Source organism: Aspergillus pseudodeflectus (genome assembly GCF_044049435.1).
Source record: "Aspergillus pseudodeflectus strain CBS 756.74 chromosome Unknown BJX68scaffold_3, whole genome shotgun sequence".
Classification (NCBI taxonomy): Eukaryota; Fungi; Ascomycota; class Eurotiomycetes; order Eurotiales; family Aspergillaceae; genus Aspergillus; species Aspergillus pseudodeflectus.
Window position 1 is genome coordinate 1,036,529 of NW_027263779.1, and position 26,204 is coordinate 1,062,732.

Genomic DNA, 26,204 nt, shown 5'->3' on the forward strand with positions numbered 1-26,204 from the left:
CATGGACTAATCTTCTCTGCACTCCCGAAAGCAGTCCGGGACCCGCAACGAGCTCAAATCAGACCACGCACTTGAAGAAGATGCTGCCTAGCTATCTCTCTCACTTCCTACCAATTTGCCAACATAGTTTATACTCTGCGCAAGATTTCCTGTCCTGGGTTGCGGGCAGCCTTGTAGTCCACCGTCCACGATTCACATGACCGCCTAATATGGACTAGCGTAATTAGACCCACAACAGCTCGCAGGCAAACCCAGAGCTCAACTTCTACAACACTCTACACCATCCTGATCATCTTGACTATGGAGCGCAGAACACACAGAAAGTCGCGGAATGGGTGCATTGAATGTAAGCGTCGACACATCAAGGTAGTCATCCCCGATAAGTGACATCTCACTATGCTAAAACAACACAGTGCGATGAGAAGCGGCCAATATGCTCAAATTGCATCTCGTCCGAGCGACTATGCGGATATGCCGAGTTAACCTTTTTAGCAATGCAGCCGGGAGGAGCGGGCAGGAAGAGGGCACGATCACAAGAGTCACCCAGCTCAAGTAGCCCTTCGGAGCTGCCCTCTCTAGCACAGCCAGATCCGCCTGTCAATATGCTGCATGCCGAGTTATTTTACCACCTCTCAACAAAAACATTACCTTCCCTTAGTGAAAATGATAGTAGGCTAACTATCCTACCTGAGGAGACAATAAATTACGGATTAGCTGCACCATACCTCATGAACGAGCTTTTGGCCCTCGCCGCACTTCACCTCAGCATCATTCGTACATCACAAAAGGAGTTCTACCGATATCACTCAGCGCAACTACAGAACCATGCCCTTCGACTGTTTCACGAGACTAAGCTAGAGCACAGTGGGCAGGTATCCGTGCCGGCATTCTGCTTCTCGTCTATACTCGGATTGCACCTACTCTGCGACACACTAGCATTCAGAGATGACGACTTTCAGGACTTCCTCGACCGGTTTATTCACTACCTCCGTATCCACCGCGGGGTACGTACAATAATCAAAGGGAATTGGGGGTTTCTGAAGCAAACGTCGCTAGGTGGCGTCCTCACTGAAGGCGAAGCAAGGCTGTATAATGACTCGGGGCTTGAAGAGGTCTGCGCACGCCTCCTTGGCCTAATAAAAAAAGCAAAACTGGGCCCGGTGACCACGCGAATCTACGAACAGGCAATTGGAGCTTTACAACGGTCCATTAATGCGTCCAAAGATGACACAGCGGGGGGCGGAAAGCATGGTGCGGTGGCATGGCCTGTTATGGTCTCCGTGGAGTATACCGACATGCTAGTGGAGCGAAGGCCTGAGGCTCTTGTCATCTTAGCACACTACGCAGTTCTTCTGTATCGCTGTCGGGACATGTGGATTTTTGACGATGGTGGGAGGTTCCTAATAGGCTCGGTAGCTCGGTATCTCGGTGCTGAGTGGCGCGAATGGATGGAATGGCCGCAGAGCGTGTTGGTTGGGTCGGCGGACCAGTGCCAAGCTGCTGGCAGTTAACCTTCGGGGTTGATGCAAAAGATGAAAAGAAGCACAGCCGTTTGCGTCTGAGAAACGAGCAGTGGCGCAGAGGCCTTGTTTGGTCGGCTATTGATCTTGCCGCACGAGCGACGAGGCGGGGATTTTTGAGGAGACTGGCAGAACATACACAGCAGTGGTCCGTGCATACACGGACCTTGACCCATAAGTTGACGAATCAAGTGCGTACGTATGTGGCAATTTTCATCCTTGCCGTTACCCGTCCCAAGGCAGCGGGGGTGGGTCATGGCCGGACCTTGATCCAGGGGCACTGCAGTGTTCAGCCACTACCGGGAGGAGTATCCTTCGACGGCCTCTACATCCCATCCAAGGAGTGCACTAATGCGATGATATGCTTGGAAAATATTGACGCCGATGTCTGGGGAGATCTCGCCCGCGGGACGGGTTATAAAAGGGAGGGGAATCCCACAGGCTGCCAGTCGACACAAAGCCTGCTTTATCCTCCTGTACCATACTCGATCCCACTATGTTTAATATACTGAGCCTCCTACGCTTTGTGGTACTCAGCAGTCTTATTCACCTGGCTCTCGCTGATCTACCGGTGATAGATCTCAGGTATGAAATTTACCAGGCCGTTGACTCAGGAAATGTATGATGTCTATCCCTATTTATGTCTGTTGTTCAAGCTTACTGACCGTCATCAGGTTACCAACAGCTATTATACCTTTTCGAACATTCGATACGCTGCGCCTCCGACAGGTAGCCTCCGCTGGAGAGAACCGGTGCTACCTAAAAAGAATCGAACTTCGATCCAGCGGAATTCCCAAGTGATAACTTGCCCGCAAGGGACGCCAACATGGCAAATAAGGACCAGCAGTTCTCTGAATGCTTACCTGGATACTGGGGTCGTACCCAACATCTCATACTCAAACTTGACAACTATGCTGCGGTCGGGCCAGGAGGACTGCTTGTTTCTGGATGTATTTGCGCCAAAGACGGTGTTTGATAACGTTGAAAGCGGCCGTCAACTCCCTGTTCTGGTTTGGATACATGGTAACGCAACTCAATTCCGTTCTTGAGCGGGCTGAACGCTAACCACTACTTTACAGGTGGCGGATTCACAACTGGCTCCAAGACTGATTTCGGGTCTCCGAGGACCCTGCTGAACCGTGCTGCTGAGCATGATAACCCTGTGGTGTACGTCGCGTTGAACTACAGAGTGGGTGCATTTGGCTTCCTCGCAGGCCCCTCCTACGAAAGCCAGGGCGGCTTGCTGAACGCAGGTCTCTTCGACCAACGCATGGCTCTCCAGTGGATCCAGGATAATATTCACCGATTCGGCGGCGATAGAAACCAGGTCACGGTCTTTGGTGAATCTGGAGGGTCGGGGTCCATCTTGCACCATATAACTGCGGGAGGCGGCGCTATCAAGCCCCTGTTCAGCAGAGCGATCCTGCAATCACCAGCGTATTTCCCTTACCGGTCTTCTAGCGAGAGACAAACCGCGTTTGACCTGTTCATGGGCCATGCAAACGTCACTAGTCTCGAGCAGGCCCGAAAGCTCCCCTCCGAGCTCCTGATCACGGCCAATGCCCGCTCCATCGGCGAATCACTACCATATCACTCCCCAATCTACGGTCCAACACCCGACGGCACTCTGGTGCTGGATGATCCCAAGGCCCACCTGCGCCGCGGGGAGTTCGCAAAGAGAGTAGACATCATCACAGCGCACAATTCAGACGAAGGCCTCGTCCTAGTCCCCGCAATCCACACCGACGACGAGTACAGATCCCTCCTGCAGATGATCCTAACCAAAGCGAGCTCCTCCACGATCGACTACATTGTGGATACCCTATACCCGCCCATCTTCGACGGCTCGCACGGCTACAGGAATAATTTCGAGCGCGCGGCCAAAACAGCCGGGGAACTCATCATCGATTCCAATGCCGTGTCCACGGGTCTTGCTTTTGGACGCCACGCGCAGGGTTACTATTTCTCCACGTATCCAGGGATCCACGCGCAGGACATCACATATACATTTTACACTCCCGGTGGAAATCCGTCCTACTCGCTTATTGACACTGGGCCCGTGAATACGACTGTGGCACATGTATTGCAGGACTATATCACCAGCTTCGCCGCGAATGGTGATCCAGTGAGCGAGGTGGACGGCCTGAATGTGATTCCGCCGTATGTGCCTTTTGGGGTGGCGGTTCAGTTGGACTCGGTTGGGGTCAACCTGACTCGCGATCCGGCCATGAATGCTCGGTGTGTCTGGTGGGCGGCGAATGTTGATAAATGGTCCTAGGCTTTCTTCCTAGGTGTGCCAGCAAGCCGATATTGTGGAGGGTGCTCCGCGCGGACAGCCCTGAGGCCGCAGGCCTTTATTCTTCACCGGTCCCCACGTCCTATTTCCTGATCCATGTAGCTCCAGCGTGGCTAGCTTAGGCTCTGAGTGTCTTGAAAACTTCTATCATCCCTACACCTCCGTTTTGACGTAGGATTCGCCGAGTTTCAAACGGCTGCCGAGGATCGCACGCGGACCTTCTGTGCTGAGCGGCAATATTGCTGCCTATTTCTTAATCAATTAAAACACTCGCCCCAAAGATACTGCATGTCTCAACGCCCGCGTAAGGAACCCATAGCCTTTTTCGGGGATGTGGGTCTATCTGCTTTATGGCTCGAAAGGTGGATCCAATTCTCGCGTATGCACGGACCAGTTGCCAATTTGGCTTCAAGGCTTATGCCCTCTTGGAAAGTGTGGCCTTGACTCAAGGGACTCCGAATATGGATGGTACCCCTCTGTGAAAGGTGGGACACGCGTATGCACACACTGTTTACGTGTGAGATGGAGTCCAGAGAGCTGCTCTTCGCCTCCTGAATTCCCGATGAACAGTTATAAATAGACTCGGTAGAACATGAATGCACATATATTCTACCATTTCATGTCATACGGAGACAGAGAGACAAAAAAACGATGGCCCAACTCGAAACGTACAAGGGGTATTACCTCTGGAAGTACGTCCCCTCGCAAGCCGGCGCGGTGATCTTCCTCCTCCTCTTCCTCGCCGCAACAGCCTACCACACCTGGAGGATCTGGAAGCGTAAAACCTACTTTTGCATCTGCTTCGCCATTGGCGGATTCTGTACGCACCCCTTCCTTCCCCTCTATGCTCCCCTTCTCTGCTCCGCAACTTACTAGAGGGCACGAGGACATTCTAACCAAAACGCAGTCGAATTCATCGGCTACTGCGCCCGCGCCTCCGCCCACAACAAAACAGGCCGCATGATGCCCTTTTGTATCCAAAACGTCTACATCCTCCTGGGCCCCGCCCTCTTCGCCGCCTCCATCTACATGACCCTCGGCCGGCTCATCGTCGCCGCGCGCGCCGAGAACCACTCCCTCATCCCTGCCCGCTGGCTAACAAAGATCTTCGTCCTCGGGGACATCCTGTCGTTTCTGATCCAGGGCGGCGCCGCGGGGATGATGGTCTCGAGCGACCTCGCGAGTCTAGGGAATAAGCTCGTGGTGATCGGCCTCATTGTACAAGTGGTCATGTTTGGCGTGTTTATCGTTACGGCGGTTGTGGTGCATGTGAGGATGTGGCGGCGGCCTCGGGATGGCTTTGCGGGGGAGGCATTTGGTGGCGGTCGTGGTGGTGGGTTGAGCTGGGTATCACGGCATCTCGTGACGCTGTACCTCGTCAGCGGGCTGATTATGGTTCGCTCGGTCTTTCGCGTTGCCGAGTTTGTTATGGGCGATGATGGGTATCTGCTTACGCATGAGTGGACGCTGTATGTGTTTGATGCGGCGCTCATGTGGCTGGTCATGGTGGTCTTTGGGGTGCGGTATCCTGGCGATATCTCAATGTATTCGCGCGTCTCAGAGGATAGGGTTAAGCTTACTGGGATGGGGGCATGATTCGGCGTGTTATTTTGTTCTTTTTTGTCTTGTTGTGTATTCTGATGGGCAGAATAAGCATTCTTGCGTCCTCCTCGGTGTGGGGGTGAGACTCCATTCAGGGAGAGATGAATAGTTCCGCGGAGCAACATACAATACTAGGTAGCTCAAAGCACCTTGTATCTCCACCTGAATCTGCGAGTAGTCCAGCATACCTCATTAATCGATCATACAGCACGACTTGAGCACCCACCGACCCCGCTCAACAGAGGCCGGGGCTAGACCAAGCCCTCATGTCTGTTCAGCTTAATGCCACTCCAGGTTCAAGACCCCGGATCCCGGGTGGGCACACCTATTACTACTACTACTACTACTACTACTACTACTACTACTACTACTACTATACTACTACTACCGGCAATTGAGAATACCTAGTTCAGCAAAACTTAGCGTCCACATTCACAATCGCAGCCAAAAGTAGAAAGACACCCCTCCCCCCAGCCAGTCTACCCCGGAATACGCGTACACGGAATCCGGCCACGCGAAACCTCTTGTCTGCGGGGATGGCGACGTACGTGGGGGTTAGCCCTCTCTCAGGCATGGACTAAATCTGGGAGTGAGGCGAGATTCGTCGCAGTACGCGTATGGAGGCCTAGGCGAGGAATCCACCAAGTGGTGGCCAAGCTGTCTATCTATTCTATCTATCTAGCTCAGGCTCAAGCTCTGGTACGTCTGATCCTTACATAGACAATCAGCTGAGACTCCAGAGGCTGCAGCTGGAGGATGGCCGTCCATCAGGCCTGTGTTCGGTTAGGTAGGCTGGGAAAGTAAAGGCGTTGTCGTGAATGGAATCTTCATCATGTCTGTTCTACACCCCTTGAAAGAGAGGATACGCTCAACTTGGGATAGAAAAGCATGCATCCCATATCCCGCTAGCCCATGCTGTTGGCTACTTGATGTTACGCTGGGCCGATCCCAGGAGAGGGTAAGGAGTGGTGGTGTATGTGCCCCCCCGCGCCGGGTTTGGATAGATCTGTTGGGGAATGAATCCAGGAGGCAAGAAAAGGACCGTCCTCTGCGTGTACTTGTAGTATCATTGGCCTGAGAAATGTGTGCATTGAAAAGGACGCTACGGAGCCAGAAATGGACCCCTCCGATATGATTGTCCCATGTCGTCCCACCACCACCAGCACCAGGAGCACGGCCAGGAGAAGCCGAGAGACCTCGTCGAGGCCCATTACATGAAATTCCCCGGCTGCACAAACACCTCCCCATCCAGTACAGTAGCCAGCTCGCCCGTGGCATTGAAATAATTCTTTGTAACATCCATCACAACATGGAACCCACCGGGCCCCGTCCTCTTGGTCCCATTGACTTTGCCCGTCTGCACAATGTCCGAATACCAGTCATTCTGCACAACCCATGTATCCAGCGCCGTCACCGAAATATCCTCGTACCCGTTCAGCGTCGACTCGCCGTCATCAGATAGATTGTGAAACTCCACGCGTACATGACTGGGGACGGTAGAGTTTGCGGCCGAAATTATTGATACGTCGGCGCTCCCGCAGAACTTCCCCTTGTACGTGTAGGTCCCTGAGAGAGTGGTGTCGCGCGCGGGGATGGCCATGCCTGGTGTGTAGGGTATCGCCCAGGGAATACGGTCGGGACCCATTCTATACTTTGGGACGGGGGAAGGGGTGCGGCTCGTCAATGTTGCGAGCATGATCCGCGTCGTGCGCCCGTCGGGTGCGTTGGAGACGGGGCAGGGAAGCGGGTTCGCACCGCCGCAGGCCGGGGACTTGACAATGGTCTGGTAGTACATGATGCGGGTGCCGTCAAGGGAGAACTGCGGGTCCGCGCGTGCGTTCCAGTTTGGATCATTGATTGCGCCGTTGGTCCCGTCGCCTGCGGCGTTGATGATCTGTCCAAAGTAGCTACCGCGATCGCCATACTGGTCGATGAGGATCGGCTGGAAGAAGCGGCGGTAACCATTGTTCCGAACGGAGGCGCAGACGGAGCTTGTGACCAGGTCGCTTATGGGTGGAATGCCGCGCATGCCAGCGAGGAACATGTTGCGGGTTGAGGCGCGGGTGTCCAGTACAATGGTCCACCTGTCGTCGGGGGACATGTCAACAGGGTCGACGTACTCTGGGTGTGCGGTCAATCGCCGGACGGCGCCCGTGCGGATGTTGACGGCGAAGGCGTCAAAGTTGCATGATTCCCAGGGGTAGCCGATGTATAGGAGCTCGTTTCCCGAGCCGCTGAAGCCGCGGAGCTCGCCGACCTCGAGGGCGGAGAAGTCCAGGGTGAGTTGGCGGTTGCGCTTCCCGGTGAGAAGGCGTTTGCCGTTCTTTGGGCGGATGAGGTTGACGCTGGAGAGGTCGTAGCGCGGAACGCGGGGCTCGCCGGTCGTCGGAGCCGACTTGAACGTCAGTCGGCCGTAGAAGCCATTCTGGTCGCTGCCTGCAAAGCTGCTCCAGGAGAGGTGTGTATCGTCCGGGTGAAGGCGTAGCTCGCGCATGGGTCCTGAAGGGCCAGACCCGTCGGCTGTTGTCGGCCAGTAGATGGGGTAAATGTAGGTGTTGTTCGGGGTCACCAGGGCGCTATCCACCCGGTAGCCGCCGGTATAGATAATGTTGGTTCCAACCAGGAACCGCTTCCCATCCTTGAAGACGCGCGGGTAATCCTGCAGTTCTCGGTCAGTGCCGAGTTGGTTGGCCAGCGGGACGCCACAGGTAATGCACTTCCAGGAATCGCCGTTGGGGAAAGTGGTGTTGTCTGTCTTGATAAGGATGGTCTGGACCCCGCTGTAGATGCTGGCTGGATGCGGTTCAGCCGGGGCCCCAGTGTAGTTGACCGTTGCTACGATGGCTGTCCCGTCTGGGGTAAAGGTGCCGCCTTGCGGGAGTGAGTCGTCGTCGCCGAGGACAATCTTGATACAGCCTGTCCGGCGAGGGTTGATCGAGTCTGTGCATGCACCGACAGAGTCGTCGACGATGGATGGGGGCAAGGGGAGCTCGACGATTGAGATCGGCTCTTCCGGCGGTGGAGGACGGAGGTGAGGCGCCCCGGGGAGTCGGCAGGTACCATGACCATGAGAACCGGATGCTTCCGCTATGCTGTCGAGGAGCAGCACAAGAGCCGTCGCGAGCCTAGAAGCGCGCATAATGAGACAAGGAAGGTTCTGAAACTTGTAGTCGGATATCAGATTCTGGCTCAGAAATGTGGTGTTTTGACAGGGATCAGCGCTCTACTTATGTCAATCCGCCCAGAATGGGGGGATAAGCAGACGCGACGAGCACTGATTGACCCCCAGCCTGTGACGACAGGAATTGCCCGGAATGAGATCATGAAGGCCAAGCCCCTATTGGCTTCAGCAAACTGGTGCAGTCGACGCAAAAGGCAAAATACAAAATGCCCAAGGGAATGGGCAAGCAATACGTGGGATTCCCCGCACATTACTCCGCGGGATCCGTGAAGTTGAGCTCTGTGCGGAGGGTACCTAGGTAGTCTCTCGCAGGATCACTCGGGTCGGAAATCCCTACCAACGCCTGAATGCATATTACCGTGGCGTGCTACATGCTTTCAACCGTATGCATTGCCAAAACAGGCTAGTAGCAAGCCAAGGAAGTTCGCTGCTGAGACTACCGCTCCAGGAGATATCGTAACTGGTCAAAGGGCTTCAACCCCTCCGTCTCCGCTATCATGTCCTCTTCCTTCTCGTCTATAGGCTGCGAGAACTGGAGCATAAAGCGGAGCATCCAGCGGTCGAGCCGGAATGAGGTCTGTCTACCCTTTAGGCACGCACTGTGGAAGGCAGCAAGCCGGCTAAATGAAGCAGATACGTTGGGCCAGTACGTGTGTAGGCGAGTGATGGTCTCGAAATTTCGCTCAAGACGCAGCTTGGCGCGCGAAATCTCGCCCTCGTCTACACTGAACAGCAGGCTGTGGATCTGTGCTGTCGAGGCTATGACTAGTACGTGACCGAGCAGGCTGTATCGGAGGTCAACTCCGTGCCTTTCCCTCGCGTTGTATATCAAGTCACATAGTATCGCAGCGTGCTGTTTGCACTGATTCGCGCAGACCTTGGCTGCAATGTAGCCGTCCTGAACCCCTTCACTTGTGTGAAGAAACCGGTAGAATAGCAATTGCCCCGCGTGGTTGTAGTTGATATGGAGGGCAGCATAAATATTGCAGATCCCATCTGTGGTCCAACGCGCCATGTTGGCGTCGGTATACTGCAATTGCGGGGGCAGGCAAGAGGCCCATCTTTGGAGCGAAGACGAGAGGGATTCTGTCGAGTGCCGTGCCTCAGCATCAGACAAGTGATCGTCTACAACCATGGCGTTGAGTCGGTGGATCTCATAGAGTAACTTGTTCAACTCTACTAGGTGAGCCAGTGCCGAATGCGAAGGGTGATCGACTAGAGAGTTGGGGATGGAAGGTTGATCTCGACTCATCTGCGCAAAAGTCCACTCATCCACCGGTAATGAGATGTTGTCCTGGGGCTTGATCGCTCTGGGGAGGCAGAGGCTGGCTGAGGACCACGTGTCGGTCGTGACGATTGACCACCAAACTGCGACGAACAGCGTTAGCTTCGAAGTTCCGACAGCGGTATTCACCCACCTCTTAGGTTGATTTCTTGCTCGAGTCGGGTGTTGGCCGGGGCGTTGGGAAGATCCAGGAGCAGCGCCATGCGGGCGGCAATTGCGAAATACACGCACTCGGTGTTTGATTCGCCTTGGTTCACAAAATTCAGGGCCAGCAACATGCACGCCTGGATTGTTGTCAGAGACACGGTGTGGAGGTCGAGCAGACGTTCTGCTTCTTTTGCATATGGCATTCCCCGCTCCCAGGGGTTGGTTGCCCGGAGACTGGGATGGGTGGAAAAGCGGGCGGACAAGCCCATGACCCCATACAAAAGTATCAGAGGAATTGACCCATCTCTGACATTGTCCAGAAAGCTAGGCTGATGAAAGAGATAAGGAAAGCCGCCCTGGTAAGTCTCAAAATAGAGCCTGGCGAGCTCCTCGATCAAGTCCTGGCCCAAGGCCGCAGCACACGCCAAGTTGAGATGGGGAACATTCCCATGACTCTTCAAGAGTTCGTAAGGCGAGTCTGTCCTAGTCTGGGGCTTGGGAGCCATCAAACATTCCAGTTTGCGTGCGCTGCAAAACGTGCAGCTCGTGCCTCGATGCAGGCGATCGCATCTTTTCCGCCGCTCGCTACGACGCAAGCGCCTTTAGTGCACTCCCCTTTCAGCGTGGATTCTGCAGGAAAACTCACCGGCAGGCGAGACACGCTGACTGGGGCCTCATGGTCAAGAATGATCTCTACCCCACGCAGGGGCCGGGATGGTGCTGTGGTTTTTGTCAGCGGTTGGGCGGGGGTGGGGGTCGTGGCTCGTGTTGCCGTCGGCTTTGGCGTCGGAAAACTGTGGGGCCTGGAAGGCATCTTGATATGGCTACTGGGGTACAGTCCTATTTGTTGTATATCCCGACAGTTTACCGATCAACACCCTTGGCCCTCTGGGTTCCTCTGAGCTCGCTTAACTTGAGCAACACTTGCAGCCTGCCAACACAGAAACACAGATCGCACCTTCTGTCCATCCACCGCAACCCAACCATGTCCTTCCCCAGCGCAACACCAGACTGGAACAACCGCCATGTCCTCCACCGAAACACGCTTCCTGTCCGCGCGCACTTCTTCTCGTACACGAGCGAAAACGCCGCCCTGACCTTGAACCGCGAGGCAAGCGAATACCGGTCGCTCAACGGCACTTGGAAATTCAGACATGACTCGTCCCCGTTCCAGGTCTCCGACTGGGAGGACGAAGACCCGTCTTCTTCCTGGGACGACATTGCTGTCCCTGGAATGTGGCAGCTCCAAGGATACGGCCGTCCGCTGTACTCAAACGTCAATTACCCATTCCCGGTTGAGCCTCCAGATGTGCCGCATCTGAACGAGACGGGATCCTACTGGCGGGAATTCGATGTTCCTGCGAAATGGTCCCAGCAGCAAGTGCGGTTACGATTCGAAGGTGTTGATAGTGCCTTTCATGTTTGGGTCAATGGGCATGAAATCGGATATAGCCAAGGAAGCCGCAATGCCACCGAGTTTGATATTACACAGTATCTCCAGCCTTCCGGCAACACCTTAGGAGTGCGTGTTTACGAGTTCTGTGATGGGTCGTACCTCGAGCGCCAGGATCAGTGGCTGCTCTCTGGCATCTTTCGTGATGTTTATTTGCTCTCGTTTCCTGTGGAGAGTGTAGTTGATTTTACTACATTTCCTGACTTGGACGATACCTTCACCCACGCCACTCTCCATACCAGGGTAATTGTGCAGGGTCAAGAGCCGGGGCCAGTCGCTATGAAGCTCTATTGTCCGGACGGAGCACTAGTTGCTGAAAACAGTATCAAGCCCTCCGAAACGAGCAGGATTCACGTGTCCGGATCAGCCCTCAGACTCTGGTCGGCCGAGGATCCAGCCTTGTACACCCTTACCATATCATACAAAGGCCGTGTCATTCCTCAGCGCCTGGGATTCCGACGATCCGAACTGCGCGATGGCAACATCCTGATTAATGGAAAACCGGTGATTTTCTACGGCGTCAACAGGCACGAGCATCACCCGCGTTTTGGTCGAGCGGTTCCATACGATTTTATGCGGGCGGACCTCATCCTAATGAAGAAGAGCAATATCAACGCAGTGCGTTGTTCGCACCAACCAAATGATCCAAGGCTCTACGAGGTCTGCGACGAGCTGGGAATCTATGTTATGGCGGAAGCAGATCTCGAGACCCATGGCTTTCTCCCAATCGAGAAGAACAAGATACCACCTGAAGAGACGCTCTCCATGACGCGTACACAGGTGATAATCCGAGCCTTTGAGATGTCGGCTAATTGGGCTTCCAACAACCCAGACTGGCGCGGGGCGTATCTCGACCGCGCAGAGCAACTCGTTGGCAGGTTCAAGAACTTCTCGTCAATCATCATGTGGTCGTTGGGTAATGAGGCCTCGTATGGGAGGAATATTGCCGACATGTACCACTGGGTAAAGGAGGTGGATCCTACTCGTCCTGTGCACTATGAGGGTGACCGCCAGGCGCTCACGGCGGACTTGTACAGTGTCATGTATATGCCCGTGGATGAGCTCAGGAAGCTTGCTCGAGAGAGAACAGACAAACCATTGATCCAATGTGAATATGGTCATGCAATGGGCAACGGGCCGGGTGGATTGACCGACTATATCAAGGCGTATCGAACCGAGAACCAACTGCAGGGAGGATTCATATGGGAGTGGTGCAATCACGGCCTCCTCAAAAAGGAAGGTGAAATTGAATATTACGCTTATGGTGGAGATTTTGGCGACTATCCAAATGATGGTGACTTTGTCCTGGATGGCCTAACCTGGTCTGACCATACTGAGGCGCCCGGGTTGACCGAGTACAAGAAGGCCATTGAGCCTATCACGGTTTCCTTGGCCGGGGATGGCCGAAGGATAGCAATTGAGAATCACTACGACTTTAGCGATTTGAGTCACCTCACGGCGACGTACCGGCGTGTGGGGGATTCGGGCAGCAGTGAGCCCACCGTCCTGCGTCTGCCACGCATTGCCGCAGGTGAGTGCGGTATCATTGATATGCCCCCGTCGCTCAACATTATTTCCCAGCCGACGTGGATGGAGATTAGCTTCTGCCTCAAGGAAAAGACCACGTGGGCGCCCAAGGGGCATGAGATTGCCTGGAGCCAGTTGCCCTTGTACAACACGGACCAGGCTTTGTCTCTTCCCATGCGCATCTCAATAAGGCGCGGAGAAGCGAGCGTCCGAGAGCTACCAGGACGACTAGTTGTCGACTTTCCAGCTTCACAAACATTCTTTAACATCGACCTGGTGCGCGGAAACATAACATGGTTGAGCAAGGGGAAAATCATATTAAGCAAAGGCCCTGAGCTTGGAATCTATCGCGCGCTCACACAAAATGACCTCGGCGCCCGCGGCAACGGGATTGAATGGAAGAAGCTCTTCCTCAAGGATGCCAAAATGCACGTCAAAAAGGCGTGCTGGGAAATAGCAGAAGATGGATCCGTCACGCTTAGTCTCTGTGTGCGCGTCGCACCCCCAATACTCGAATGGGCATGCAATGCAACCATGACCTTTAACATTACACCAACAGCTTTGGGCATCAGAAACAAGGGGTCCTTCTCCGGGCGCCACCCCGAGCTTATCCCCCGTATCGGCCTCACAATGTCCCTCCCCAAGGTTTATAACCAGTCCACTTGGTTCGGTCGCGGGCCCGGGGAGTCCTATCGGGACAAGAAGGAGTCTGCGCGCTTCGGGACCTGGGGCGCATCTCTAGACCAGCTACAAACGCCGTACGAGTGGCCACAGGAGAACGGGAACCGCACAGACGTGTTCTGGGCGCGGTTCAACTGCGCTGACGCTGATACTGACGGCGAGGTGCCTCCAGTTCTCGAGGTGCGCATGGAGAAGCCGTTTAGCTTTTCGTTCCGAAAGCATACGATCGAGGAGCTGGATCGGGCGAAGCATCCGCATGACCTCGTAGAGGCCCAGGATACGATTCTGAACGTGGATTATCTGCAGCACGGGCTGGGCTCTGGGAGTTGTGGGCCGCCGCCGTTTGAGCAGTACCGTTTGGCTGCGTCGGACTTTGACTTCAAAACGTTGATTAGAATTGCTTAGAATACATTGAGTTGCAGGTTTGTGTCGATGTTGAGGTAGAAATGAACGCTCTTCTCTACGAACAATTATAGCCAAGTAGGAGATCTAGGGCCCTGGGGTTGCTTGCTAGAGTCACGTTGTCGAGATCCAGTTGTCGCTATTCTCCTGGACTTCAGCCGGTCCAATGGACTGCACTGAGCTACTGCTCGATAATAAATTCTAGTCATTCCCCTGTGTAGTGCAAGCTGTCTAGTAGCCAAGAGGTTGCAAGGTTTATTATGCGCCTGATTCTACTGCAATTTCAATTTCAGCTATACAGGCATAATTCATGACTATCTGCTAGTCTACTGCAATAATGCTCAGCAAGGATCACCGTTGCGCTCTTTCCAACCCATTCAACCCGACCCATGCCTCGCACTCTGTTCCTAAACCCTCTCCCTTTCCTCAACAACAACCCCCTTCGCATTCGAATCCACCACCTCAACCGCCGCCTGATCGCCCTCAATAACAAGGGCAATCTCCTCAAGAGTCGGGCCCTGCGTCTCTGGAAAGATAAAGTACACTGTGGCCGTCTCCACTGCCAGCCAAACCACATATGCAAGAAAGAACTTCCACCCCGCATTCTCCATCCCAATGGGGTTGACAAACTGGTTGAAGACCGACGCGATCCGCACAGACATCTGCATCACGGCGACCCCCTTGGACCGCTGGATGAAGGGGAAGATCTCGCCGATGTACAGGTACTGGAACGGCTGCATGAGGTTGTACGCGGCGTTGAAGAGGAAGATGAGGGCGACGACGGCGATGCCGGCGGCCTTGTTGTTGTTTTCGGAGTAGACGCCCGCGCACGCCGTGTAGCACACGAAGAGGACGGTCATGCTCGTGTACGCGAGCATCAGCTGCCGGCGACGCAGCATCCACCCGGCCATCCACGAGGAGAGGAACGCCGTCGTGATGTTCCAGCAGTTGATGCCGACGTTGAGCTGGTTCTGCGTCGTCCGCGAGGTGATGCCCACCATGGCCAGGATCTTGGCGAGGTAGTAGCTGATGAGCCCGTTGCCGGACCACTGCGTGAAGAAGCCGACGCAGACGGCGACGAGGACGCGCCGCCGGTTCGCGCGCGTCGCGACGAGTTCCTTCCACGGTTGCGTGCTGGCTTCTTTTTCCCTGCGGAGGGTTTCGCTGATTTGCAGGAACTCGGCGGCGACGAAGGGGGAGGATGCGTCGCCCTCTGCGTGGTATTTCACCAGGATGGCAAGCGCTTCTTCGTGTCGGTCCTTGGAGATCAGCCAGCGCGGGGAGTCTGGGACGAACCAGATGAAGGCGATTGTGAAGAGCGAAGGGAGGATCTGGAGGAGGGTCGGGAGGCGCCAGCTCCAGTGGTTGGGCCAGTTGTAGGTTCCCAGCGTGACGCCTGCAGCGACAATGGAGCCTGCATACCAGGTTCCTTGGAAGAGACCGACGATTGTGGACCGTTCTTTGGGGTAGGCGAGTTCGACGACAAGTTGCGCGGCGCCGGCGAGGGAGACCGGGGAGCCGAGCCCCATAACTATTCTTGAGGCTATGAACATGCCGACTGGATGAATGCGTTAGCGATGCGAGTACAGTCACTACCCAGACATGGGGATAGATTTCGGTCGGGACCGTACCATTCACTGCACAAGTCTGAAGGACCACACCAATAGTAACAATGATCGAACCAAACACAACACAGAACTTGCGGCCAAAGCGATCATTCAGATAAGGCACGTAGAGCACACCGACAGCTGTCCCGATTGCTAGCGACGAAGTCATGACCCCCAATATTGCCCCGTGCGGGTCCCCATAGTGCTCGTTCCAGCGGTCCACAGCCTGCAGGCCGTTCAGGACACTGCCGTCGTAGCCGGTGGTCATTTCGACGCCGAGGGCGGCGGGGATGAGCAAGAGGTAGAGGCGAAGGAGGTTCGGCTTTTTGTACCAGGGGATCAAGTCCTCGTTGAGAAGGCGCTTGATCTCCGACGCAGCAGCGATCTCGCGGGCATTATTGTTTTTGGCCGACATGATGTGGTCAATGACTGTGCAATACGATTGCAAGAAACGAAGAATGAAGCGAGCAATGGGCGAGGAAGATAGCCTTACATATACTTCTCGACTCGGCAGATATTCCTCGAGTCCCTGGATCAGGCCAAGACACGGGGAAAAAGAACATGCATGCCCCACAGATGCTCTAGTGTGGAGTTGGCTTGGGGTAAGCCAGGGTTTCCCGCCGTTTTCCGACTCTCCAGACCACTGACTTTGCTAGTTTGTCATCGATTCCTTCTGGTGGCGAACCTGGTGCTTTGGAGCCTCGGTTGATTGCTTCGCAGCTGTCGGCAACGGAACAAACCATTCAATACCCGCTCTCTAATATTGCGGACCATGCGGGGATTTAGCCGAACCACTATTTGCCTCATACAATCCTAGTTGCCCAGCGCAGCCATTTCCTGCCCCGGACACGGGGATTAACCACTGCGCGCGTATGCACGGACCAATCGCCCCGGTTTTTTTTGGTTCTCTCCACTGCGAGCCAAAACATGGAGTAGCCTCCAGAGTAGTGGGTACTACTATCAAGGTAAAGATGCATCAGCTCCCCCAATCCCGACGTTTGTACCTAGTTGGACGACCCTACCTGCAGTGTAGTGGAAGCATTTCTTCATGGAACCCCACTCATGAGAGATTCTTCCGCGGAGAAATCAGTACCCGGGTACTCTACCGAGTAGCTGAGTCTGCCGAATTGAATTCAATCATCGATTCCCGCACCCTATGAGAATTAGTAGGATGGGACAGGATAGGGAGCCCCGCGACGCCCGTGGACCAGTGTGAGCCTACCGCCTGACGCCGAACATCGAATACAGGCAACGGTGAATGAATGGCCCAAGCCCCGTATATGCTGACGATATAAAACCCGACACGCCGGCTTCCAACGATATGGTCTCTCGGAAGTAGTACACCACATTCCATTCTACCACCGTACCACAACCATGGCGGCGCCTACTACCGAGGAGGCCAAATTTGACGAGATCATTGCGCAGCTCAGTCTCGCTGAGAAAATCGGTTTGCTTTCTGGGGCTGGCGCGTGCCGGACGAATGAGGTTCCGCGGTTGGGTATTCCCAGGCTTGAAGTATAGAATCCTTTCTTTCTTTTCTTTCTCTGCGCTGTGTTGTTGCGTTGCTCTCTGCTCGGTACTTATAAGGGTGAGTGGAATTCTGGTCGTGACTGATTCGTTCCATTAGACCTCCGATGGCCCACATGGCTTGCGCGGTGGCGGTGGACGGTTCTTCAACATGGTATGCTACCCAGACTCCCTGACCAGCCCCGCCCTACGCTCGGTATACCACCTCCTGTCTCTCAGAGCCATCAGCTAAGCCAAGCCAACCTATTCACAGCCCCCAGGGTACCAGCTCCCCTGCGCCACAGCAATAGGCGCCACATTTGACATCGATCTCGCGCACCGAATCGGCAACCTATTGGGCGACGAGGGCCGCCGCAAGGGTATCCAAGTTGCCCTCGCCCCAACAGTCTGCATCCAACGCTCGCCACTGATCGGGCGCGGATTCGAAGCATTTGCCGAAGACCCGGTACTCAGCGGGACGCTTGCGAGACACTATATTGAGGGCCTGCAGGAGCGCTCCGTCGCCGCCTGCATAAAGCACTACGCCGCGCACGACCAGTCGACAGACGCAAAGGAGGACGACGTCCACATGACGCAGCGCACCCTCCGCGAAATGCACCTGCTCCCCTTCCAGCTCGCCCTGCGCGCGGACCCGCGGCCCTGGGCGGTTATGGCTGCGTACCAGAAGATCAACGGGGTGCATGTGAGCGAGGACCCGTTTCTGCTCGAGCAGGTCTTGCGGCGTGAGTGGGGGTTTGATGGGTTGGTGATGAGTGACTGGTGGGGCACGTATAGTGTGTCCGAGGCGCTGAACGCAGGGCTGGATCTGGAGATGCCAGGGCCGTCTATTTGGAGGGGGAGGCAGTTGATGGAGGCTGTGGAGTGTCGGAAGGTCCCTGTCAAAAGTGTTGATGGCGCGGTTAGGCGGCTCCTGCAGCTGATTGAGCGGACGAGGCTATCGCGTGGGTATACCGGTGAAGCGGGCGGTGATACGCCGCAAAGCAGGGCGCTGGCTCGCAAGGTCGCGGTGGAGTCGATTGTGCTGCTGCGGAATCGCAGGGGTGTTCTTCCGCTGGGGCGTGCTGCGAGTGCGCAGACGTATGGGTTGATTGGGGAGCACTTTGAAAACCCCGCAACATGTGGCGGTGGGAGTTCAGAGACAATGCCGTTCTACTTTAGTACGCCGCTGGATGCGGTTCGTGAGGTTCTGGGCGAGGAACAGTTCAGGAATGTCAAGTATGAACCGGGCTGCTACAGTGAGTATACTCCAACATCACAGACTACATGCGTAGGGTATTTCGCTAATTTTCTTGCCTCAGCCCGCCGATGGACCCCGCTCATACAAAAGGGTCTTTATCAACCGCGGTCTCGAAATCCTGGCCTGGTTCTGGAGTGGTTCCTCCAAGACCCGTCGGTACAGTCCGAGGCACCATGCGTGTATTCAGCGACCACAACTCATACATCCATGTACTTTAGCCAGATCACCTTGCCCAACGTGCCGGCCGACTCTGTCCACTACATTCGCATCACCACCACGTTTATTGCGGAGAAGACCTGCAAGTACCGCTTCGCATTGAGCGTATGCGGGAAAGCCAGGCTAAATATCGACGGGACCAGAGCCATTGACCTCTGGACAGACCATCCAGAAAAAACAGATGATACACCATGCTTTAATAAGCTGTCTATGGAAAGACACGCAGTTGTCGAGGCGCAGGAATGCCAAGAGTACAGCCTGGAGATCCTCATGACAAACAAGAAGCCAGGGAATCGAGTTGAGCGGCCCAGCGCGGGGGGCGTTCGACTTGGTGGCCAGGTTGTTCGCGATGACGAGGATATGTCCATTGCGGATGCAGTTGAATTGGCAAAAAGTGTCGACATCCCGATCCTCCTTACCGGGTTGAGCTCAGATTACGAGTACGAAGCCTCTGACCGGGCGAGCCTACTCCTTCCACGGCGTGAAAATGAGCTTATCCAACGTGTATGCGAGGCAAACCCGAATACAGTCGTTATCATTCAAGCGGGGATGCCAATCGAGATGCCCTGGCTTGAGAACGTGAATACTCTAGTCTACGCCTGGTACGGTGGGCAGGAAGCCGGTCATGCAATTGCAGATGTCCTCTGGGGTGCAACTAGCCCCTCAGGGCGCCTCTCATTGACGTTCCCCAAGCGGCTGCAGGATACGCCTGCCTTTCTAAACTTTGGAAAGACGGATCGTGAGATCGTCTACGGAGAAGGTGTGTTTGTCGGATATCGATATTATGAAAAACTCGACTGCCCTCCACTCTTCTACTTTGGATATGGCCTTTCCTACACGCGGTTCAAGTATTCGAATCTGTCTGTCCCTGCAGTCTTCCCGAGTTCGGCGCTGGGAACAATTGGCGTATCAGTTGACCTGGAGAACATAGGGCCATGCATGGGCTCCGAGGTTGTGCAGATCTACGTCTCGGACCTAGCATGCTCCGTGCAGCGTCCGCGGAAGGAGCTCAAGGCATTTGACAAGGTCTCACTTGATAAAGACGAGAAAACGACCTGCAAGATAGTACTCGACAAGTATGCAGTATCGTTTTGGTCGGAGGAAGATGAACAATGGAAAGCAGAGGCCGGGGAATTTGCCGTAATTGTGGCGACAAGCGCGGACCCCAGGGATGAACAGCTTCAGGCGGTATTCAGGATCGAAAGCGGGTTCACGTGGGGAGGAGTCTAGTTATGATACGATGATTTCATTATGCGGTTGAGGTTGAAATATTCTAGTGATTTCTCTCGCTGGTCCCCATGGTCTGCCGGCCGATAGTTATCCCCCAAAACAAGTAGATGGCTCACCTTCAATGATCTTCCATAAAGCCGAGGACATAAGCGATCTTCAGCAGAACCTCACGAGAAGACTGGAAGTCACAACTACTTCGAAGCTGACTGTACCTGCTGGGTCTTTTTGAATAGAAATAACTTGCCTCTTGGAGTTAGAAGTACACAGCTATCCAGGTTATCCATGAATCGGCTTATTATGCCATCTGCTGAGAAAATGATCCACCGAGGACACGTTTGCCTCGAACATTTAGTCGACAATATAAATCAGTCCATTCTCCCGCCCCCTCAATCCGAAGAGCTATGGCGACTTCCTCTCATCCCACTGTCATCGTCACTCGCCGCCTCGGCATACGCCATGTTCCCGGCGTGTGTATCTGCAAGAATTACAGACTCGTGGCTCTCCCGTCCCGGCTTCGTTATAGTTTTAGACATCATCCGGCTATTTCCACCTTTTGCGTGCCCCATTCCTGATAATCTAAAGCTTGTCCCGCCACTTTTCCCGTGTTCGTGGCCAGAGAAAGGAACTTTCGACAATGAGCGCAGCGAGATGGACTGAACAGTGGTTTTACGCAGCGGGTGCTGACTGCATTATGGCAGCGAACTAGGATCGTCAGATACGATATGTTGTTTCTGCAAATATTCTTGAGCAAGGAGAGGCCCCGTCTCTGGATCCCCCAGATTGTGCTCGTGTTGATGCTTTGTATACTCTGCAACGAGAGGGTGCAGCAGAGCAGGGCAATCAACTAACCCCAGTTAGTTTATCTTTCCACTATCCTGATTCAATGAACCTCCAAGAAAAACAAATGAGGTACAAATCCATAGGCAAGGCGGTTCCCGAAGAGCATGCACGCCTTGAGCGACCAGATCAGGGCCACATAACACGTCCATCCAGCAAATAGATATTTGGATCCATAGACAAGACCTACAGTCTGTTCTGGCCTCAGCGCCGCACGTTTCTCGTCAGTCAAGCCAATATCAGAACCATGTTGAGGGATAAGTTTTCGACCATCCAGAGCTCCATCTGATACGTGATTGTCCTCCTTTGGTGTGTCGCGTGCACTTTGAGATCTACCATGCAAGAGAGCAAATCAGCAATCGAAAAGTAATCATCGGCCTGCCAATTATTACCTTGACGACTTTAAACCTTGCGTACAGACAAAAGAGAATTCCAACCACTGGATACTGTACTCGGTCCAGGCTTCCGTCTGTAGCGTAGCCGCAGGCATTATGGCGGACTTTCAAAGGCTGAAAGAAACCGAACATCTATGTATGAAATCTTGAAATACTAAAGCCATGCGGCAAACCGGTTTTGCATGTCACTGCTCACGGATCTGATACAAGTAGTGCATTTCTCTTTTCTATAAGAGGCCCAAGATTAAGTTCAAGTTCAGAGACCAACAGAGTTACGGCACAAAGAAAAGGAGCAAGGCATCTGAAAGTTTGGCCAAAAAATCATGCCGCTCCATTGTTCGAAAATGGTGCGCCGGGGGTTTCAAAATAAAATATGGCAATGATCCAGATTAGATTAGTGGAGAAAAAGTGCCCTTGTTATTGGATACTTCATGAGGGCACTAGCGGTTCAGCGCCGACCGGTGCCAGTACCTAGGTGACTGTGACTTGTTGACTGGGAAGATGCGGAGTGAAGAGTTGGCTTTGCACCAGGTTCTCCCCTGCAAGCTTCCCCGCAAAGCAGAATAACACTGGCTTATTCCACACAACAACTCTCCTTCGGGCCATGATCTACTTTATATTCTCGCTGGTCCACGCTGTCCGCGCCGTCGCCTCACCATCAAGCAGCTGGAGGTGTGGAGAGATGCAGACCCCTGCGGTCTCTGCAGCGGTCTTTCCGCTTTTCCCATCGTCCTACTCTTGGTGCTAGGACTATCGCACCAGAAGCTGGCCATGGATTCACTCACCCAATCGCAAGCATGATTAATCTCGTACGGTCTTGGGCATTTGACAGGTACGGATACGCCTCCGCTATTTATGACAGTGACCCCAACAGTTCGAGTGATAAACCGCGCGTAAGCGGCAACCATCACCCAAGTCCAAGCTTATGCTTACTTTGTCAGCTTGAACTAACAGTGGCGTGGTCATGATTCTCTACCAACTGCAGACGTTTCGGCCCCAGCAGCACAGCTCAACCTTAAAAAGAGTCGCTGGTCCTCGGGCACTGAGAACCCTCTCCTGCTGCCCTTCAGTTCTTCCTGTGCGTGAAAATGGACTCCACCACTGATCCAGAGAACACCTACGACTACATTGTCTGCGGGTACGCCTCCCTATCCTCTCCCTTTACCTCATCCATGACTGACAAGTCTAACTTCAACAGAGGCGGCACCTCAGGCTGCGTCGTCGCCGGCCGCCTAGCAGAGAACAAAGATGTCCGCGTCCTTCTCATCGAAGCAGGCCAACACAACCGCGACCTAGAGAACGTACACATGCCCGGCGGATCATCTGGCAACTTTGACTCCGAGACAGACTGGAACCTCGTCACGAAGCCCATGGCCGGCGTCGACGATCGTACAGTCAAGCTCAGCCGTGGGCGATTCCTCGGTGGAAGCAGTGGTTGTAATGGCACGCTTTGTATCCGCGGCGCGAAACAGGATTATGATGACTGGGGGCTGGAGGGATGGAGTGGGGATGAATTCTTCGAGGCTATGAAGAAGGTAGGTAACTTGCCTTTTCTCGTAGTCCAGCCTTTGTACTCGGTACTGACGGCGCAGTCCGAAACATTCCACCCGAAACCCTGGTTCAAAGCCGCCGAATCCGCGCACGGCTATTCCGGCCCCCTCCACACAGAACCGCATGACCTCGCCCCAATCGCAAGCCGTCTCATAGACTCCTTTGTCGACAAGGGTCTTCCGCTACAACACGACATGTTCTCCACCGGCGATGTCGCCAACGGGTGTGGCCATGTCCCGCGTACTGTGTACAAGGGAATCCGTACCACTGCGGCCGATTTCATTACCAAGGAGCATGACCGCTCCAACATCACCATACAGACAGATACAACTGTTGACCGCGCACTCATTAAGCAGACAGAAGATGGGCTACGTGCGACTGGCGTTGTTACTCGCACAGCAGACGGGTCTGAGAAGATCTTCCATGCCCGGCGCGAAGTCATCGTTTCCGGAGGTGCCTACTGCAGTCCTGCCATTCTAATGCGCTCCGGGATTGGTGCCCGCGATGAACTCGCACAGCACGGCATCGAGTGCCAGGTCGATCTTCCAGGCGTCGGAAAGAACCTCATGGACCACCTGGTACCTTTCTCTCTCACATCTCCCCTTTCCATTCTAATGAACCCTAACTTTTCTCATTCTTATAGATCGTCTTCATCTTCTACGAAACCAAACAACCCAATCTAACAAACTGCTCAAAGGTCTACCACGGCAACGCCTTTCAGAGCACATACGCCGAATGGAAAGAGCACAAAACCGGCTTCCTCTCCAGCTTCCCCTTCGGCTCCGTCGCCTTCACCCGCATCGACGACCGCCTCGCCGACTCACCCCTCTGGAAGAACGCACCCCGCCTCCCCGGCCGCGATCCCTTGGGCCTCACACCCTCACAGCCGAACATCGGATTCTTGACGACGGAATGCTACGGCGGTCCGAAGCAGTATAATCAGTTCCCTGGAGATGGCCAGCACGCATTCTCGATTATCGCTGAGCTTTTCGCGCCGAAGTCGCGGGGGACTGTGACTCTTGCATCGAGGGACCCGAACGTGAACCCGATGATTGATTGTAATTATCTCGCTGATCCCCTCGATATGCTTGTTCTTAGCGAGGCATGCCAGTACGCGAATGAGATCGTCACGCAGGGTGCAGGCACGAAGGATATCGTTGCCGGTTCATGGCCGTCGGACCAAAAGCATCATCTTTTCCAGACGAGGGAGGACTGGGTTCCGTACGTGAAGCAGCATGCGACGACTTGTATGTTTCCCCCATTCCATTCTTCCTCTCCCTCCCCCTTTCCCCTCTTTCAAGAACAATACTAATTGAACATCAGGCTATCACGCCTCCGGCACGTGCGCAATGGGCCCTGCCACCGACAGCAACGCCGTCCTCGACAACAAGCTCCGCGTCCGCGGCGTGAAGGATCTCCGCGTCGCGGACTGCAGTGTCATGCCCACGCTGCATGGTGGACATACGCAGATGCCGGCGTATGGGATTGGAGAGCGGTGCGCGGATTTTATCAAGGAGACGTGGGACGTGTGATTTCGGTTGCTGTCGGGATTTAGGTGCCGTACGCAGCTAAGTAGGTAGCTATATCGATATCCACTTTCAGTTAGGGTTGGTCCGTTTGATTATTTATTGATATGCACATACCGTCTCTATAATCGGTTATAGTTAGCAACTTTATGATGTGATGCAATTCATGGTCGGCTTCAAGGTCTAATGATTCAGTTTCTATTATGCTTCATATCTCATCCCAAAACATCAACACCCATATTTATTCATGATAGCTCTAAAGTCCGGATCCCTCAGAAGCTCCGTCGCCGTTGGCCTCTTCACAGGGTCATACACAAAGACCTTGGCCATAATAGAAACCACATGGCCCCGCTCCACCGGATCTGCATCCCTACGGCGTGAGGCAACCTTGGACGCAAGGTCATGTTCCGGGTCCGGCTTCGCACTCTGATCGTACCACGAATCCCTCCCGCCGGGGTGCGTGTAGCACCCTTTCCATTCCGCCGGCAAGGGACCGAGACATCGAACATGGTCGCCTATCACGCTGGTTTCTACACTGCTGAACAGCCAAAAGTCAAGATACAGGATCGAAAACACAACCATATAGCTCCAAATGTCACAGGCAGGGCTTGGCTCTTTTCCATGAAGACGCTCGGGGGAGCAGAATTTGAGATCTGGGTAGCCGCGTTGCGATTCGGAATCGGTTATTTTCTGTGAAAGGCCAAAGTCGCCGAGGTAGAAATCGTCTGTGCGGAGGTGATTAGGAGTGTTGATGGCGCGCACAAGTTCGCCCTGCTTGTAGGGGTGCTTTACGTGCGGTATTGGTTCCCTGAGCGGTCGTCCGAGTTCCTTGTACTTATCGCTCCGGTGGAGATGGGCGAGAGAAGTCATTCCCCACATGCAGTTTCCCTCGCTTACATCTGTAAAGGTTGTTTAACATGAGATTCCGCGAGTCGGGAAAGACAAGGGGCCTCGATCCACTTACCGCGGTGGATAATCCCAGCAGTATGCAAACTCTCTAGTGCTTCGAGTAACTGCCGGGCAGCAGACATCCTAGTAGCCATCGAAACCTTGACCAAAGTGTGCCAGTTGATCCGTGGACCCATCAATGGCAACACCAAGACCTGATGTTCCAATCCATTGGCAAGTAGAGTAAAAGTCGCTAGGGAAGTCACAAGATGGGAGCTGTCCTTCACGCTCTGTGCTATTTCTTTCTGCATGCGTACTTCGTTTTCGGCCCAGGCCCACGAAGACATGATCTTGACGGCGACATCTTGTTTGTCTATCAGGTCATGTGCCATCCAAACAGTCGATCCACCGCCAAATCCAAGCTTGTGTTCAACCAAATATCTGTCATTCAGAACCTCGCCTAGACAGATAGGGTAGAACACATTCTTGTTTCCTTCCGTCTCATAGTTGTCCCAGGGTTCGACAACCTCTTCCAGGTCCTCTGCCTCGTCTTCATCTCTCACGAAGTCGCCAAAATCATCCATCTCTCGAGCGGTTGTTGTGAGGGTGGACATTTGGCGAGGCATAAAATATAGACACGGAACACAAACTTGCGAGTGAAACTAAGAAAAAGCCAAAAGCACCTCAGAGGGGAAATGCAGTATCGTATGGTCTTATGGAGGCATGTGCTTGTGTTGGAGGGTGGTGGGGTATGCCTTGCGAAGGGCGGGTAAATTAACCGCAGTGTATTCAGTGTCAAATATGGCGTCTTGAAGGCTACCACGAGTATTGTAGCTAAGCAAAGAGGAAACCCCCAATAAGCCGATATCTGTCCGATGTTGATAGTGATCTTGATCAATCAGTGAAGATGAGGGGGAAGCAGTCCCAGCAAAGAAATCACGGCGATGGATCAATCCAATGGGGGGATCACATGACTCTATCTGCGACACACATACAATGGGCAATAGCCCAACACTCGCGGCCTAGTAAGTGTATTAGTATCATCCTGAAGGTGCAGGTGTCTTACAGGCTAATCGAGAGGTTAAGCTTCTTGATG

The 26,204-nt window shown here is 54.1% G+C and overlaps 10 protein-coding genes across 10 annotated transcripts; 6 read left to right on the forward strand and 4 right to left on the reverse strand.

The window, feature by feature from the left end:
• BJX68DRAFT_276819 (Zn(II)2Cys6 transcription factor domain-containing protein) lies at positions 1-2,141 on the forward strand. The gene is made up of 2 exons (XM_071048193.1): positions 1-366; positions 414-2,141. The coding sequence occupies exons 1-2, from the start codon at positions 301-303 to the stop codon at positions 1,509-1,511; spliced, it is 1,164 nt and encodes a 387-aa protein (XP_070904502.1). The 5' UTR covers positions 1-300; the 3' UTR covers positions 1,512-2,141.
• Positions 1,419-3,969, forward strand: BJX68DRAFT_226508 (Alpha/Beta hydrolase protein). The gene is made up of 3 exons (XM_071038518.1): positions 1,419-2,139; positions 2,195-2,543; positions 2,600-3,969. Exons 1-3 carry the CDS (start codon positions 2,017-2,019, stop codon positions 3,796-3,798), a joined length of 1,671 nt encoding a protein of 556 aa, XP_070904503.1. The 5' UTR covers positions 1,419-2,016; the 3' UTR covers positions 3,799-3,969.
• Positions 3,970-4,467: 498 nt separating this feature from the next.
• BJX68DRAFT_261994 (RTA1 domain-containing protein) lies at positions 4,468-5,412 on the forward strand (the record flags this gene model as incomplete). Its single annotated transcript, XM_071044332.1, has 2 exons — positions 4,468-4,636; positions 4,724-5,412. 2 exons carry the CDS (start codon positions 4,468-4,470, stop codon positions 5,410-5,412), a joined length of 858 nt encoding a protein of 285 aa, XP_070904504.1.
• A 1,074-nt stretch (positions 5,413-6,486) lies between these two features.
• On the reverse strand, positions 6,487-8,953 carry BJX68DRAFT_276824 (uncharacterized protein). The gene has a single exon (XM_071048194.1). It carries the CDS (start codon positions 8,555-8,557, stop codon positions 6,629-6,631), a length of 1,929 nt encoding a protein of 642 aa, XP_070904505.1. The 5' UTR covers positions 8,558-8,953; the 3' UTR covers positions 6,487-6,628.
• An 82-nt stretch (positions 8,954-9,035) lies between these two features.
• On the reverse strand, positions 9,036-10,537 carry BJX68DRAFT_261996 (fungal specific transcription factor domain-containing protein; the record flags this gene model as incomplete). Its single annotated transcript, XM_071044333.1, has 2 exons — positions 9,036-9,967; positions 10,018-10,537. 2 exons carry the CDS (start codon positions 10,535-10,537, stop codon positions 9,036-9,038), a joined length of 1,452 nt encoding a protein of 483 aa, XP_070904506.1.
• A 479-nt stretch (positions 10,538-11,016) lies between these two features.
• BJX68DRAFT_276826 (glycosyl hydrolases family 2, TIM barrel domain-containing protein) lies at positions 11,017-14,097 on the forward strand (the record flags this gene model as incomplete). The annotated part of the gene is made up of 2 exons (XM_071048195.1): positions 11,017-13,872; positions 13,912-14,097. The coding sequence occupies 2 exons, from the start codon at positions 11,017-11,019 to the stop codon at positions 14,095-14,097; spliced, it is 3,042 nt and encodes a 1,013-aa protein (XP_070904507.1).
• Positions 14,098-14,501: 404 nt separating this feature from the next.
• On the reverse strand, positions 14,502-16,116 carry BJX68DRAFT_252434 (MFS transporter; the record flags this gene model as incomplete). The annotated part of the gene is made up of 2 exons (XM_071042568.1): positions 14,502-15,652; positions 15,726-16,116. The coding sequence occupies 2 exons, from the start codon at positions 16,114-16,116 to the stop codon at positions 14,502-14,504; spliced, it is 1,542 nt and encodes a 513-aa protein (XP_070904508.1).
• Positions 16,117-17,075: 959 nt separating this feature from the next.
• Positions 17,076-19,911, forward strand: BJX68DRAFT_276827 (glycoside hydrolase family 3 protein; the record flags this gene model as incomplete). The annotated part of the gene is made up of 4 exons (XM_071048196.1): positions 17,076-17,216; positions 17,329-17,382; positions 17,482-18,463; positions 18,527-19,911. The coding sequence occupies 4 exons, from the start codon at positions 17,076-17,078 to the stop codon at positions 19,909-19,911; spliced, it is 2,562 nt and encodes an 853-aa protein (XP_070904509.1).
• A 2,193-nt stretch (positions 19,912-22,104) lies between these two features.
• BJX68DRAFT_116969 (GMC family oxidoreductase) lies at positions 22,105-24,391 on the forward strand. Its single transcript, XM_071036034.1, has 5 exons — positions 22,105-22,281; positions 22,342-22,678; positions 22,736-23,272; positions 23,338-23,941; positions 24,018-24,391. The coding sequence occupies exons 1-5, from the start codon at positions 22,232-22,234 to the stop codon at positions 24,224-24,226; spliced, it is 1,737 nt and encodes a 578-aa protein (XP_070904510.1). The 5' UTR covers positions 22,105-22,231; the 3' UTR covers positions 24,227-24,391.
• Position 24,392: 1 nt separating this feature from the next.
• On the reverse strand, positions 24,393-26,003 carry BJX68DRAFT_116972 (protein kinase family protein). Its single transcript, XM_071036035.1, has 2 exons — positions 25,185-26,003; positions 24,393-25,119 (listed from the first exon to the last, which is right to left on the reverse strand). The coding sequence occupies exons 1-2, from the start codon at positions 25,732-25,734 to the stop codon at positions 24,449-24,451; spliced, it is 1,221 nt and encodes a 406-aa protein (XP_070904511.1). The 5' UTR covers positions 25,735-26,003; the 3' UTR covers positions 24,393-24,448.
• Between the last annotated feature and the right edge of the window lie 201 nt (positions 26,004-26,204).